This window comes from Laccaria bicolor, genomic scaffold (assembly GCF_000143565.1).
Source record: "Laccaria bicolor S238N-H82 LACBIscaffold_78 genomic scaffold, whole genome shotgun sequence".
In the NCBI taxonomy this organism is placed as follows: Eukaryota; Fungi; Basidiomycota; class Agaricomycetes; order Agaricales; family Hydnangiaceae; genus Laccaria; species Laccaria bicolor.
The window spans coordinates 143,468-158,275 of record NW_001889949.1 but is presented as its reverse complement, the minus strand read 5'-3'; the positions used below and the strand labels follow the sequence as shown (position 1 = coordinate 158,275).

The window sequence follows — 14,808 nt, the reverse complement described above, 5'->3', positions numbered from 1 at the left end:
GGATCAAAATTCTTGACGCGCAGTAATTCGTGTCGCGAGAAGCGTCAAGCACCAACCTGGGCGAATTTCCTGTTACAATGTGTGGCTGCGGGTTTGACCCTGTACGATGGCCATTCCGAAAAACCTTTTGGCATGAACAGTTGCTCCCGAAAATTCCGACTCAAGTTTGCGATGCATAAATGATTTTATATAAAAGCGCCTCATTTCTCCTGTTCAAAATCATCAAACAAACCCCACAATCTTCCCCAAAAACAAACCCACTACTTCCATAACTTCCCTCGAAAATGTGTTCCTTCATCGCCATCGTCGCCGTCCTCACGAGCGCCCTGCTCGCATCCGCCCAAGTGGTGCCTCAAGGCCAAGCAGCGCCTAAAGCCCAAGCGGCGGCGGCTCAAGCCTGCTGGAGATGCCCGTCCGATCAAGGACAGTTCAAGTTCCAACAACAGGCTGGAAGCGACCCACTCCACTGCCAATTCTTGAAGGACGGAATGGCTTATTATTGCGATTATAAAGTGGTACGCAACGATTCGCCGTATTCGTACCACTGCATGTGTATTGATGGCCTTGACTAGGCTGACGGCACGTTGACCTACAATGTCAACGACGCTTTCTGCCCTGCCAGTGCGATTCCTTGTTAAATAATCCACGCGACGCGCGTATGCGCTTCTGGTCCGAAGTTGGTGAGTACTTAGCGTGTCGCTTGCCTAAAATTTTCTGACTGACGAATCTGCGGTTACTTTAGATTGCTATACTTTGGATCTTTGAAGTTTCATATCAATATTAATTCAACCACATGCGGACCTCAAATACCCTCGCATTGTCTCTCGTCAATCATACAGCTAGAAACGGACTGCAGATATGTATATCCCTTATGTATTTAACAAGCAGGATACTTCGGAAATATGTATATGATGTTTTCTAGATTCCGACGATGTGGCGATCTACCAATGTGATGCTAGATTTATTGTGATTCAAGGCAAGTATGGGATAGGAGCATGATTTATTAATTGCAAGTCCATTTGCCCGGCTCCTCTCAAAGACATTAAGGTCCTATTAACGGTGCCCTGCACCCACATAAATCCGACTTGCGCTGCGATCACAACAGCTGATGTGCAGACGATAGATCGAGTCCTCATGGCACATCACGGGCGTTCTTCAGCCCCACTACTTAAATCTCAGCCACAGGCATGTAAGATCTGGGTGAGATCTATCCTGCCGAGATACGTGGAGACAACGAGGGGCTAGCATTACGGAGAGAGAAATTCTAGGGGAATGAAACAGACCAGAAAGCTCGGGCCGTTCAGAATACCTCCCCCCACGATATATATACGAGCACCAAGTCTGCAAGGACTCGTCGCCAAATATTGACCCCCTACTACCACTTCTGATTTGATTCCAGTTTTACCTTCGAGTTCACGAACCCTGTCATGGCGAACCCTCTCAACATAGCGCTCATTAGCCAGAATGTATGGCCTGTCGCGTTGAAACCGAGTGGTCTTTCCAAGGATCCCACATCCCCGGTAATTTGTTTCGCAGTGAGAGCTGTGTCGAGTTGCTGAATTCAATTTCTTAGCCTGTGCTGAAGTACCATTTTGTTACCGCATTGTCAGAGGGATATCAAAAACATTTCGAGTTTGCGAGGGACGAATGGAGGAAATACACTTATTTAGAATTCAGCGAAACGAGATACCCCAGCAACTCCGACATCCTAATCACCTGTAAAGATGAAGGCGGTGCGAAGAGCAACGTAGGCAAACTACAGTCCGGCAAAGCAACGAAGATGACTTTTGGGCTTTACGGCTGCACCCAGACTACCTTCCTTCACGAATTCGGACATGCTTTAGGTTTCCAGCACGAGCACCAGCGCCCCGGTAGGGAATCTTCCGGAATCCACTTTTGCGATAAGCCACATAGTAAGTCCTGGACGGAGAACCGCTTCAATCTGGTCGACCCAAGGACACTTGCAGCCGCAAGTCTTCTGTTGGACAAGGACTCGATCATGATGCAAGTGCTTCTTTTCCTCCAACATCGCCCAATTTTCTGACGTGTGATTGCTCTCAAGATACCCCATAAAATCGGCGGATATTCAGCGAAACGAGAAACTATCTGCAACGGACAAGGCCTTCACGATGCTAATGTATCCAGGCCGTACACCGGACGATATGACGATCAATCAGGCCTTGAATACTGCCGGTATTCATGTTCCAACAGACGACACTGACTCCGAGGAGCGTAAAAAAGGACAGATTGCAATTGCCATCAAGGGCTACATTGACAATGAGGACTATGAGAGCGCCAGAAAAGAGTTCATCCGGTATAATAAAAAGGTCTTGAGGCAGCTCAAAGGCAAGCCATATTTCAATCATTCATGACAGTCCGTTGACGTTTGTACTACGCAGCCATTTACATCAAGCACCTGAAGGACAAGAGGGACACGGAGAGTAAGAAGGGTGCGAAGAGTAAGAAGAAGTCAGATGTGAGAACTGAGGGCGATTTCGAGGATGATTTCGAGGATTTCCTGAGTACGGTGATTAAGGAAGCGGTTGAATGGGTTGCTAACAACCCGAGTGAAGGCAACGATAACCCGGAGAGTGAGGAGAAGTAAGCCCTAGGCGACGGGATCCCTGTATATTTGCATTTGTAATCCATATTGGCCATTGTTGCCTTGTTCTTTTCGCGTCCGTGCTCTTGTTAAACACGCGAGAGCTTCCCAGGTAAGACTGAAACAACTGTTTCGGGGTTGTTGAAAGACGTATTGACGCCTCGGAGGTTGGGCAGGGTTGCTTAAAAAAGAGTCATGGAGGGGGATGGAGTAGCAGTGAGATTGGGTCTCCATCGATGAAGTGACAGCCTGAAAGTTGGGATCGCAGAAACGGCAAGTCAAGAATGCCTCACAAGGCAGAAAGGTGGGTCGGGCTTTAGCCATGCCGGACAAGCCGGGATTAACATGAACAATTTGTTTGTAACGATGTGCCAACCGTACTCCCAAAGGTGTTGAACGTTGGGGGGTTGAAGAGAGATGTGCTTTTTGGCGAGGTCCGTATTGAAGACGTTGGTCGTTGACCAGACCCCACTTTACTGAAAACCCATTATTGAGACGGTATAGACCAGAAGCGAAAACGAAAATATCTTCCTGCAAGAGATAACGAAATATTACTCCGGATTTTCGTTTCCGATTCCGGCCATTATTAAATTTAAGATTATTATGCTTACTGTATTTATCTGTATTTACTGGATCCTTCTGTCACACATGCAATGTCAACCACCGTCACAGCTCTCTTTACCCCCACCATTGCCCATGCGCGTACCTGATCACCCCACGCTTTCTTCCTGCCCCTCCCCTCATTGAAATATGTGGCCTGATCTCGATGGTCACGCCTCCAGATGCAAGCCAGCAACACCGACTATGGATTTGAGAATGAGGCGGTGGCAGAAACCAAGTGGCGCAGGATTTCGCAGGGGATGTGATACGCCCATGAGGAACAGGTGAGCCCAATGGCCGCAATCTGAACCTGACACCAAAGTTAATCCAGCTCCCGCATGGCAAGTCAGGACAACAACGAGGTAGGGGACCCCGCGATGCCGCTGCTGACTTGGTGAACCACAGGACGGCAGGACCAGCCCAATGCCTACGTAGCGAACCACACGATGACACGACCAGCCCAACGCATATGTGGCGAAATCACAACCGCCCATGACAGCAGGACCAGCACAGCGACAGGGTAATGAACTCCACGACGGTGGTACCATGACGCGGATAATGATGCGCACAACGGTAGGCGCAGCGGCGGCAGTATCAACTCGTTGCCAATGCTGCCACCATGGTGATGAGTGACTCATCGACAGGACCAGCCCACTGCCAACACAGTAAGCCCCAAAGCGGCAGGATCAGCCAGGGATCGGCTCCCAACGTCTTGTAAACACGAGACGAGCCCAGCGACGGCGTGAGGGACACCATGCCCAGCAGATGAGCCACATTCCGACCAGGCAAGAGCGATGAGGGCAAAGTAGATTAATGCACTTAGTAATAGCATACCCGAAATGTAGATTTAACCCGCTGTATTCTTATGAATACATATAATATTTATGCAACACTGAAAAATGCAAAGGTACTTGAATGGGAGACTCAGAGGGCAGGGCAGCCTTGGGATGGTGCGGATTTCTATGTGTCACTTGGTTAAGTCATGCGTTATGAGCCCCAGAAATCTTGTAAGTATGCCTTACCTTGGCTACATACAACGGCCGCTCATAAAAATAATGTCAAGGGAAGCTAACATATCTTGTGTTTACGTCCCTCAACTTTTTGGACATTCAAGCTTCTTCCCCCATTGTTTTAGGCCTGAAACAAGAAATATTGTATTGCTTGTAATTGTTTGCCTATTAAAGAACTCATTTAATTACAGAATGCAGCCGGCGCTCCGGCGAGATAACGGACTGGCATCTGACGTTATGTTGTGTACGCCGGATTTTCGTTTTCGCTTCTGGTACATACTCTTATTGAGAGCAGGTGCAGCGAAGAAGTGTAATCAAATGAACCTCTCAGTTCCTCTTAAACTCCGGTCCCTCTCCCTAAGCCTCTGCCACTGACTCCTCTGTGACCTCTCTCATGCTCCTGCCATCGGGCCTCCCAGACAAAACTTGCGATGAAATGACAATTCAGAGTGATTGGATTTGACGTCTCCAGGATCCCATATGTGTTGGGTATCACTTTTCGGTGCTCAAGTCGAACGAAAGTGGCGGGAACAAGGTTGGACGTGATGGATGAGGCAATGGAGCCTTGACATTCAACAACTATCAACATGTACACATGGTGATGTCACGCAGCTCACCGTTGAAACTTGACAAGAAAGTATTCCGCACTTCAGTCGGAACACGTCCTTTGGGACATCCGATGGCAGCAAGTTTAGCTGGGCATGCTTTAATTTCACTTACTGGACTCTGGTCACCAAAACCTAAGGACTAGCATGGTTTAGGTAATATCGCGGAAATTTCCGTACTTTAGTTACCGGTAACATTCGGTACGAAACCGTGGAATTTCCACCAATGACGCCTAGGCTTTGTGTGGTTGCAGAGGCGATATGGGCATGGGATAGCCAAAGTCAGGGATCGGGCACGGCGCGCACCCGATTCCGACGTATTTGCACTCGAGGTATGGCTATGACATCACTTTCTCACCTTTGGGGACCAAAATCCGGTCCATTCGGAGTCCGAATGGACCGGATTTTGGTCCCCGAACGTGGGAATACATGTAAATGATGCGTAGTACAGTATACTAAAAGGAAGTGGGTGGGAGGGTGACGATGAAATATATCGTATGACTAAATAAATGGAATGAGAAGTCAAGACGAGAGCCTTCAATGAATCAAGTAGGAATCATACCTGGTTGAGGAACGAGATGTCAAGACGAGAGCCTTAAGGAAAGGGGAGTCTCATGATCTCAATCCTCAACCAAGGGGGGATGATCCTAAAATAGATTAGTCCTAGTGGGCTCAGTGTATCCAAGCATGGATCAGGTGAGTGGACTGTCGGTTTGAGCAGCGGCTCTAAGTCTCATGTCAGCGGACACGAGGACTGTGCGTGTGCGTGTGCAGTTGAGCCTTGGTCGGCTTACATTGAACTTGAGTAAACACTTTGTTTAAACTCGACCAATGACGCCTAGGCTTTGTGTGGTTGCAGTGGCAATATGGGCATGGGATAGCCAAAGTCAGGGATCGGGCGCGGCATGCACCCGATTCCGACGTATTTGCACTTGAGGTATGGCTATAGTCCTATATAAGAAAAAAAATAAAGAAAAAGGTAGTTAGGGTTGTGATGAGGTCGTGGAGTGAGTGATGTGAGGAGCGAGGGCAAAAAGGAGGGTACATGCGTAGTGGGGAGACGTCCATGTCGTAGGTAGTGGTGGATTATAAAGTCATTGTGGAGGAGAAAAGTCTGTATGGAGGGAGAAAAGTCTGTAAGTAAATATGAAGAAAGTCTGTAAGTTATTCAGGAATCCAAGGTGTGGATGTATGAGGATGCAGAGTGTGCAGTTTGGCCGAATAGTAACACCTGAATGAGGACAGGGTTTTTTCGGATGTAAATCTTGAAGGCGTCTGAAGCCCATCTACCAATGGCTTGTATGATTGAGGGTGGGACGCCGTTTTCAGCAAGGGACGTTGCGCCGCCGGCTCTGAGGGATTGACCGGCAGTGTCTGAGCTGAAGAATCGTCGTAAGCATTTGATGAAGAAGGACCTCGTGGGGATGGTGCCTTTGCTGGTCAACCATAGGGGGGGGCTGAGAGGGAACTTTTTGTCGCATGCTCGGAGGTAAGCGAGGAAGCGTTTGTGAGGGTCAAATATGTGGGGATTCTTTCGTATTATGACAATGTTTCCCTCAAAGAACCTGTCAGCCTTATGGCCAGGCAGGAACAGTTGAAAGGAATCGTCGGAGATGTGGATGGAATTGCGTTTGGTGACTTTTCGGGGGTCACGGAGTTCAGGGTCATCTGGATACATCATTTCCCCGAGGCAGAAGAGTGTGAAGAAGCCTGTTAGCAGTTGTGCCAGGAAGAGTTGGTCGTCGTAATCAGAGGAATCTGTTAAGGCATTGACAACTGTCTCTAGGTCGCCTAATGTTAGGGCGCGTTTGTGAGAGGTTGGGGTAGCTAATAAGCACCTGCAACCCTGCAATGTACGGTGTACCAGGGCAGAGTTGCGAGCGGAATGGATTTGGGGGAAGTATGGTTTGAGTTGTTGGCAGATTCCAGATAGGTAAGTAGCAACGGAGTTGGGTTTGATGTGGTGGCACATGTAGACTGTGAATAAGCTAAGGGTGTCGGGGGTGGGGTCCAGCGGGAAATCATGTAGTTTGATGAAGTTGAGATAGGAGTTAAGAGCGGAACCATAGTTCTTCCATGTTGAGTTGTCAATGGCCTGACCGAGGGCGATTGCTCATTCCCGGAGAAGCCGCTCACGTGTCCAGGCTTGCCTAAGCGGTTGCCTGGCACGTATGGGGGATGTGATCATTTTTTGGATGCCCCCAGCGGCAATTGAGGGGGTAAGAAAGGTGCGATGATGATGTTCGGGGCATAGTGACGGGCGAGTGGGAAGTTGTTCCGTGAAATTGCATCAGCTATGCAGTTCAATTCTCCCGGGATGTGGACAACCCGAAGGTGTATGTTGGTGGTTATGCAGATGTCAGCTGCATCAATTAAGATAGGGTTGTAGTGGGGGAGGCATCGTAGTGTGTTGAAGATCGCAACAGTGTTGTCGTTGTCAGTGTAGATGAGGATCTTCATAGTTGGGGGCACACCTAAGAAGTCTGTGGCATGGTGGATGGCTGAGAGAATGCATAAGGCTTCATAATAGAAAATGTGCTCTTCGGTGGTGGACTCTGGCACAGGTGAGTAGTAACCGACGCATTTGTCAGGCCACCAAAAACCCATGCCTTGAAGACACGCATCACAGTAAAGGGTGACATCAGCAGCAGAGGGGTCCCATTGGATTTGGTGGAGTAACCTTATCCCATCATCGCGTTCAAGGTGGCTGACTGCCCATTCCAGGTCAGCACGGACAGCATTGTTAATTCGGATGTATTTGTTGGGGGCAGATTTGCCACTGATCTTGGCGTAAAAGTTGTTGAGCACCGGTCTGAGGAAGGGGAAGACATTTAGACTCCAGTTAATCCATCCAGCTAGTCTTTGCCATTCACGGAGCGTGAATTTGCGCTTGGTTGCAATGAAGTCACGAATCGCGGTAATGAGCTCAGCGAGGGCATTGGGTGGCATGGTCATGGATAGGGAATTGGCATCAACCTCAATTCCTATGATGGTCAGGGATGGTCCAAAGAGTTGCTTACTCTCTTTGTGGGGTAGATTAATTTCGTCCCAAAGCTGTAGGAGCTTGACTTGGTTTGACGGCATGAATTTGCGATAGGGTGGATAGAAGGCTAAGTTGTTTGCATCGTCTGGACCAAACGAATCATCTGAGTACGTACCCAGGAGTTCGATGTTCCATTTCTTTTTGGCAATCCAGGACACTAGCGCCATAAAGGCGATCCAATTGCAACCAGATCCGCGGCCACCAAAGGCGTTATTTCTGTCGACATGTAAGTCATCGCCTACGCGATTGACCTGTTTTATCTGCCAGTATGGGTGGACGGGGAGGAGGCGATATGCTTCGGTGACGTCTGATTTGAATAAGATACAGGGTGAGTCAGGCATTTGTTCGTGCATGGATAGGAGGAATTCGCCTATGTGTTGCAAGTTGTCGAGGGGATAGCCAATGATGTCCTCGCGAGGGATCATGCTGTTGAGTGAGAACTTTCCTGCACTTTGGTCGGTTACCATTCGTAAGTCGGGGGAATTCTGTGTCTTTGGTACAGCAAAGATGGGCATGCAGTACATCCCTGGCAGAAGTTCAGTTCCAAATGGTTGGGAGAAACATCCCTTGAAGACTTCATGGTCCCGTTGATCCCTTAAGAATTGTGCTTCGCGTTCGTCGGTTGGCTCGGGTAAGGAAAGATCAAGCATGTCAGGGTATTCCCCAAAGTGGGTATCAGCCCAAGGCCAGAAACCCTCTCTGAGGCCTCGGCATACAGATTTGACGAAGGCTTGGTTTGGATGGGATTCAAGTAGTCCTTCGAACCAGTCAATGAAAATTGGGGTGACAATATTGAAGAGGTGAGGGTTTTCTTTTATGGTTTTGGTGACTATCGGGTTGGCTAGTTCTGAAGCAGGAATAGGTGGTAATGGCGAGGCGGTTTCGGTCCAGTCAGCGGAAGAGTGTGAGAAGTGGGAGCCCCCTTCCCAAATGTTGTATCTGAGATATTTGGGACAAAGCTCATGCGCTAGCTCCCTCCTTGCTATCGCATTGTTCCTTTCCGTGGCCAAGGCATTTACATTTCTTGCAAGTGTGTTTGAAGCGACAGTCGTCGGCTGAGTTTCTGCATCCGTTGATGGAGTTGAAACAGTTGCATATCTCAGTTTTGTTTGTTTTAATGGCAGCCCACTTTGTAGATGTTCTGGGGTAATCGGATTCGACCCCATCAGGCATGACAATGGCAGAGTAGAGCTGGGAGAAACAGTGGGTGTCAGTGAGTAGGGTGCTCTGCCCACCCCCGACCTCAATGCGGATTGCGATATCATAGAGGATGATCCTGCGGTGAGAGGAGGAGATTTTAGCAGAGAAGTGACCTTTGATGTATTCCCCATATTCTCTGAGTTCATTTTCCCAGTGGGGGAAAGCAAATTTGGTCGCTTTGATGGTGGCATTCCAGGCGCTTGTCCATTCGCCACTCGTTTGGACCCTCTTGGAAGGCTCTGTTCGACCAAGGGAGATTTCAGTTGTTCCCACGCATCCAGTGTTCTCTTTAGGAGCGGAAATATGGTGCAGTGATGAGAACACTGTGTCAAGGTTGACAGCTTGTCCCTTGATGATGTTATCCCACTCAGAGCTGGGGAAACCAAGTGGTGCTGTTTGTGAGTTTTGGATCCATTGTTTGATGACTTTGTAATCACGAGCGAAGAGTGTGAGGAGTCGGCGGGATTCCTCGCAATCCTTGTTTCCGGTTTGTCTAGCATCCTCTTCATGTTCGAACCAGGGCATTTCTGACTCGAAAACTCTATGCTTCTTGTTGGAAGGCTCGTCGTTGTCACCATCTGGATCAGTGTGTCCTGGTGAGAGATCTCGCTTAGGTTTGTTTGATTCACAGCTGATCTGGGAGATGAGTTCGTCAATCGCATTGTCTCAGTCAGGGTCCCCTGCAGGGTCAGGTAGGACAATAGGGTTGGATTGTAATCCGATAGCAGCATGTTCTCCTCGCCTAGTCACTGAAGAAGCAAGGGCTTCGACTTCATTGAGTGTTTTTGAATAGTACTCAACAGAGGCGTCCTTGGCCTCCTCGGTTCTAGCAGGGTTGAAGTCGAGGATTGAGATGATTTGGGAGAGTGCTTTGAGCTTCGTGACTTTGTTTTGCCTGAAGTTCTCAACAACATCATCCATGTATTCGATACATTGATCCTCGGGGCTAGGTTGTTTATCCCCACCCGAATCGCCTGGATTGGAAGGTTCGCTCTGAGCCCGAGGGGATTCATTCCCTGGTGCCCCACGCCTGGTGTTCCGGCCATGTCTAGCCTCTGGAGCAATAGGGGTTCGTTCATCCCTATTCTCTCCAGCAGTGGGGGGTTCATGGCTTCGTTCAGCCCCAACCTCGCTAACAATGTTCACTGGTCCTTGGAGAGCCAGTTGACTTCCATGCGATCCCAGAGTGCTGGCTGATCCATTGCCTGGGACGGTAGATGCAAAAAGTCTTGCATGGTCTGCACCTTCACTCATAAGAGAAAGTTGAGGGACGATGAATACGTAGTATTGTTATAATGACGATGAAATATATTGTATGACTGGTTGAGGAACGAGATGTCAAGACGAGAGCCTTCAATGAATCAAGTAGGAATCATACCTGGTTGAGGAACGAGATGTCAAGACGAGAGCCTTAAGGAAAGGGGAGTCTCATGATCTCAGTCCTCAACCAAGGGGGGATGATTCTAAAATAGATTAGTCCTAGTGGGCTCAGTGTATCCAAGCGTGGATCAGGTGAGTGGACTGTCGGTTTGAGCAGCGGCTCTAAGTCTCATGTCAGTGGACACGAGGACTGTGGGTGTGCGCGTGCAGTTGAGCCTTGGTCGGCTTACATTGGACTTGAGTAAACACTTTGTTTAAACTCAATAAATTCCACGGTTTTCCGGAACTGCCAAGCCGCTAAATGAGTTTAATAGGGTTACAAAGCGTGACTAGTTAAAATAAATAACTGTATACAAATTTATTAATGATCAAGATGCATTTCATCATTTCACCTATGCTTGCATGATATTTGAAAAAAATTCAAGGTTATATTGACTCCAAATACTGTGCCATTTCGATCAATTCGGCAGGCCATGTTACGCGTTACATGCCTGCCGAAATTTTGATTTCAGCAGGTGGGGGAGATGACCGTTACATAGATTTTTTTTCAGCAGCTAGGAGAATGTTATATGTAATCTGTTACAAATCGCAGGGTTTACAATTTTTTTCTTTCAAAGCGCTACACAATTAGTAGAGACTAGAGAATTTTTTTTACGATTTTTTGGTGATTTTCAAAGCTTTTTTTACATTTTTTTAACGCATTCGGCACTTGGCTCAAACGACTGTTACCTCCGTTACATTTCGGCAATTTTGGAGGTGCCGTTACGCGTTACTGACGAATTGATCGAAATGGCACAGTACTGCAGAGAATAAAACCAAATTTATTGGCATTTTTCTACCTGCTGTACATTGAAATCAGGCTCTGTTTCATGGGATTTGAGTTTTTGGCTTGAGGGATCAGCCAGGTTTGCACGAAGTTTGGGGCCTAGGCCTAATTACAATAATGAAAATAAGAGTAAAATATGTCTAAATGACAATTAAGAGTATATTGTTCCTCCAGAACAGAAAAAAAGTATAAATTACAGAGTGACATTATGATATTTGAGCTGTGAAGTCAGAACGGCATAAAAGGCTCGGTTGTACCGGTAACCGCAGTAACCGTACCGTACCGTACCATATTTGGTAAAACCGTGGTTTTTTTACCGGTCGTTACCATGCTAGTCCCTACCAAAACCGCTCAAAAGCCATGGACCCCAAGTGAGCGGTTCACATTTCACAAAGAGGCGCACATTTGGCACACATGTGGGCCGCTTCGGGTTCTTTGCTTGAAAATTGAAGGCTTCCTTAGGTTTTTCTTCTACTACCAAGTTGAACTTGCGTCTCTAGCTGTGCTGCGCAGCGTCACCATGGCTCATTAAACACCAACAGCGGGTAAGATTTCCCGCACTGTCTCTAGTCCAACTCACTCATTGACAAGCAGAATTCTATTCTTGTTTGATTGGTATACGGACGATGGTGAGTCGCCGTACAGCTTCCGGAACCGATGCCCAGGAAAGACACAAAAATCTATCGTTACGATGCTTATTTTTAACAAGGAGCCGGCGACATCATACCGCCAGATGATTAACATATGACTTATGTATTTAACCAGCAGAATACTTGGGAATTATGTATACGATGTTCTCTAAACTCTGACTTTGATGTGGTGGTCCACCGCTGCAATGCTAGACTATTTGCCATTCAAGGCAAGTGTGGGGTAGGAGCATGATTTACTAATTGCAAGTCCGAAGCCCGTCATAAGAAAATTTCCCTCCAAATCTCTTCTCATCGACGACACGCCAAATCTTTCCCCCTTGCTCCTCCCACCTCAGGCTTCGTAATGACTGGGAGCGGCTCAATACCTTGCAGATCGCTCCCATTCGTGGAGCCGATCAACTTGGGCTTGCTTCAGCTCTTCAAGTTTATCCATAAGATATTACCCGTTCTATACCATGGTCAGGAAAGGCGCTGAATAAGCCATGCATTGTTCACAGATACCGTAGAAAGATTACGGTGCTTCTCTTCTGGGAGAGTCCCATATTGCCGATGAACAGGCATCTTCTCCAAGACGAGAGCTGCAGCTTTGGCAAATTGCACCAGTGTTTGTGGTAGGTTTGTGATGTCACGTGCGTGACATCATGACATCATGATCACCACTTCGATCCCGGTGACATTCATTCTCCTTTATACCACACTTCATCATGTCCAAGGACCATGTACGGTTGTTGAGACTGCAGGCAATTGGAACGTCGCTTCCTCGTTCCCAGGCCAGTGACGAAGGTACCGACCGATCGTTCGGGATAATCAGGCAAGAATTAGACGCCCTGGCTTTGAAAGTCAGTATCGCCTCTGAGGTTAGAGACGAGCTGGAGAGAAAAGGTGCGCTGGGATCCTAATATCATCGTGCGAGACAATTTCCCTTCCTAATTGCATGTCTTAGTTACCTCACAAGGAGATGAATTGCGTACGCTTCGCCAGGCTCTCGAAGAGAGCAACGCTAGATGCCATGAACTTGAAGACGAAGCCAACAGTTTGAGAGCTCAGCTCAATCGCGGGCTACATCCGACAGAAGAAAGCAATACTGACAGCGAGCTAGGTGATGCAAGGCCTGTGGATCCCCTCGTCAACGACTCCAGTCCATTGCCAACCACGTCAGAGTCGCCAGAAAATCTAAACATCACGAATTTCACTCCTGAATGGAATCGTGGGGGTACAGACTGGTCTATAGCACTCAACCCCAATGTCAAGCACGTACTTGACATAACCTTGGTTAGAACATTCAACTACGAAAGGTGATCCATCCCAACATTTTTGAAGGTGTCTCTTACCGTTGACGATTTGTGTTTCATCGCTTGTGATAGCCCGGTGCAGTGTGTTCGAATTTCTTCTGATATGAAATCCCTTGCATCGGTTTGTGGTAGAACGGTTCACATGTACGATGCTTTAACTGGTGTGGAGACGTGGTTTGTTACAAGACGTTCATGGTAGTTTCATCTTCTGATAAACTTTACATACAGGATAATAACCACGGATCATGTCGTTAAAGTAGTATGTTTTAGCCCAGACGGTAGTATGTTGGCAGTTGGGGGCCAAAAAGAGAAACTCGATGTGCGCCTTCTCCTTCACTTGCAATACCAGGGAAAATAACCATCAAGCTACATAGGTCATAGTAACCGCTACAGGGAAAGTCATTTACACCTTTGGTGAAAACATAATGAAAACCTCATCACTATGTTTCTCGACGGATGGGAAACTGCTTGTGGCAGGGTGTTATAACAACACTGCGCGAATTTGGACCTTGGAGAATGGAGCATGCCAAAATATCCATTCAACATCTGGGTCTACTCTCTCGATCGCTTTTTTACCGCAGGCTTTGGTAGCTCTGGGGCGCAGAAACGGATCTATAGAAATATGGAAAATCCAAAAAAAAAGCGCAAGGTTGATGGAGACGATTATGGGGGATAATCATGTAGTGAAGAGTCTTGCGTTTGTCCAACTCGCCGGGAAAGCGTTGGTGATTGCAAGTGAAGATGCATCGCTGAAGTACTTGGACGTCAGTCCATTGCTTGATACTGAAAAGGCTCTGGCAAATCACAGAAAAATGGCGGGAGGAGAACCACTTATTCAATGCACGACGAGACTTACTGGGGACAAGGTTTGTATGTACCCTTCATACATATTGCCCCTCCTGATGACCGAGGCAATCATCCAGGGAGGCGTTACGTCTCTCGCTGTCTCACCCGACAAAAAATGGGTTGTCTCAGGCTCCAGTGACCATTGCATCCGATTCTATGACTTGGAGGCGGCAACTTTACACAGCGTGATACAAGGGCACAACGACTCCGTCACCTCTGTTGATCTCAGTCAAACGGGGAAAATTCTTGTGACAGCTGGGAAGGATGGCAAAGTACAGATGTGTACGTTTTCAAATTTTAGTTCGAAGTTTAATGCTTCCCAACTTGCTCTTCCATATCAGGGGCTTATGAGTAATGCAGCAAGTGAACTGGGATTTTCCTCATGTTTCCACCGATATCATGGTATCTGCCAACACTCCTTGGAATATTATAGATATTTTCTTACACTCATTTTGCAGATACTTTTTCGATCGTTCTCGCCTTTATCCAAAATTATCTATGATCCGCCGTCCTCACGCTAGTTTCAGGAATATTCTGCCAGTACCACGGAGTCCTCGATATCATTGTTACCACCTTTCTCCGATTTTTGAGAGGTTGACTGTCCTTGAGATTCACCCTGGCGCACGTTGTTTCGTAGAAATGTATAAGCTCCTCGCTTTCATTCGGGTTGTCTCCAGCGCCAAACTATATAAAAAGTCGACTCGGGATCGGCTTATACTACATAGAACATGGAACAACGTCTAGGAAGGCTGCC

The 14,808-nt window shown here is 47.6% G+C and overlaps 4 protein-coding genes across 4 annotated transcripts; all 4 read left to right on the top strand.

Moving 5' to 3' along the window:
• Nucleotides 1-284: 284 nt before the first annotated feature.
• On the top strand, nt 285-999 carry LACBIDRAFT_335186 (uncharacterized protein; the record flags this gene model as incomplete). Its single annotated transcript, XM_001890065.1, has 3 exons — nt 285-515; nt 623-680; nt 923-999. The coding sequence occupies 3 exons, from the start codon at nt 285-287 to the stop codon at nt 997-999; spliced, it is 366 nt and encodes a 121-aa protein (XP_001890100.1).
• Nucleotides 1,000-1,427: 428 nt separating this feature from the next.
• On the top strand, nt 1,428-2,605 carry LACBIDRAFT_335185 (mycorrhiza-induced metalloprotease; the record flags this gene model as incomplete). The annotated part of the gene is made up of 4 exons (XM_001890064.1): nt 1,428-1,520; nt 1,574-1,913; nt 2,146-2,232; nt 2,400-2,605. 4 exons carry the CDS (start codon nt 1,428-1,430, stop codon nt 2,603-2,605), a joined length of 726 nt encoding a protein of 241 aa, XP_001890099.1.
• A 747-nt stretch (nt 2,606-3,352) lies between these two features.
• LACBIDRAFT_335184 (uncharacterized protein) lies at nt 3,353-4,181 on the top strand (the record flags this gene model as incomplete). Its single annotated transcript, XM_001890063.1, has 5 exons — nt 3,353-3,486; nt 3,534-3,564; nt 3,662-3,775; nt 3,847-3,867; nt 4,110-4,181. The coding sequence occupies 5 exons, from the start codon at nt 3,353-3,355 to the stop codon at nt 4,179-4,181; spliced, it is 372 nt and encodes a 123-aa protein (XP_001890098.1).
• Nucleotides 4,182-11,594: 7,413 nt separating this feature from the next.
• LACBIDRAFT_316786 (uncharacterized protein) lies at nt 11,595-12,014 on the top strand (the record flags this gene model as incomplete). The annotated part of the gene is made up of 3 exons (XM_001890062.1): nt 11,595-11,686; nt 11,767-11,811; nt 11,861-12,014. The coding sequence occupies 3 exons, from the start codon at nt 11,595-11,597 to the stop codon at nt 12,012-12,014; spliced, it is 291 nt and encodes a 96-aa protein (XP_001890097.1).
• Between the last annotated feature and the right edge of the window lie 2,794 nt (nt 12,015-14,808).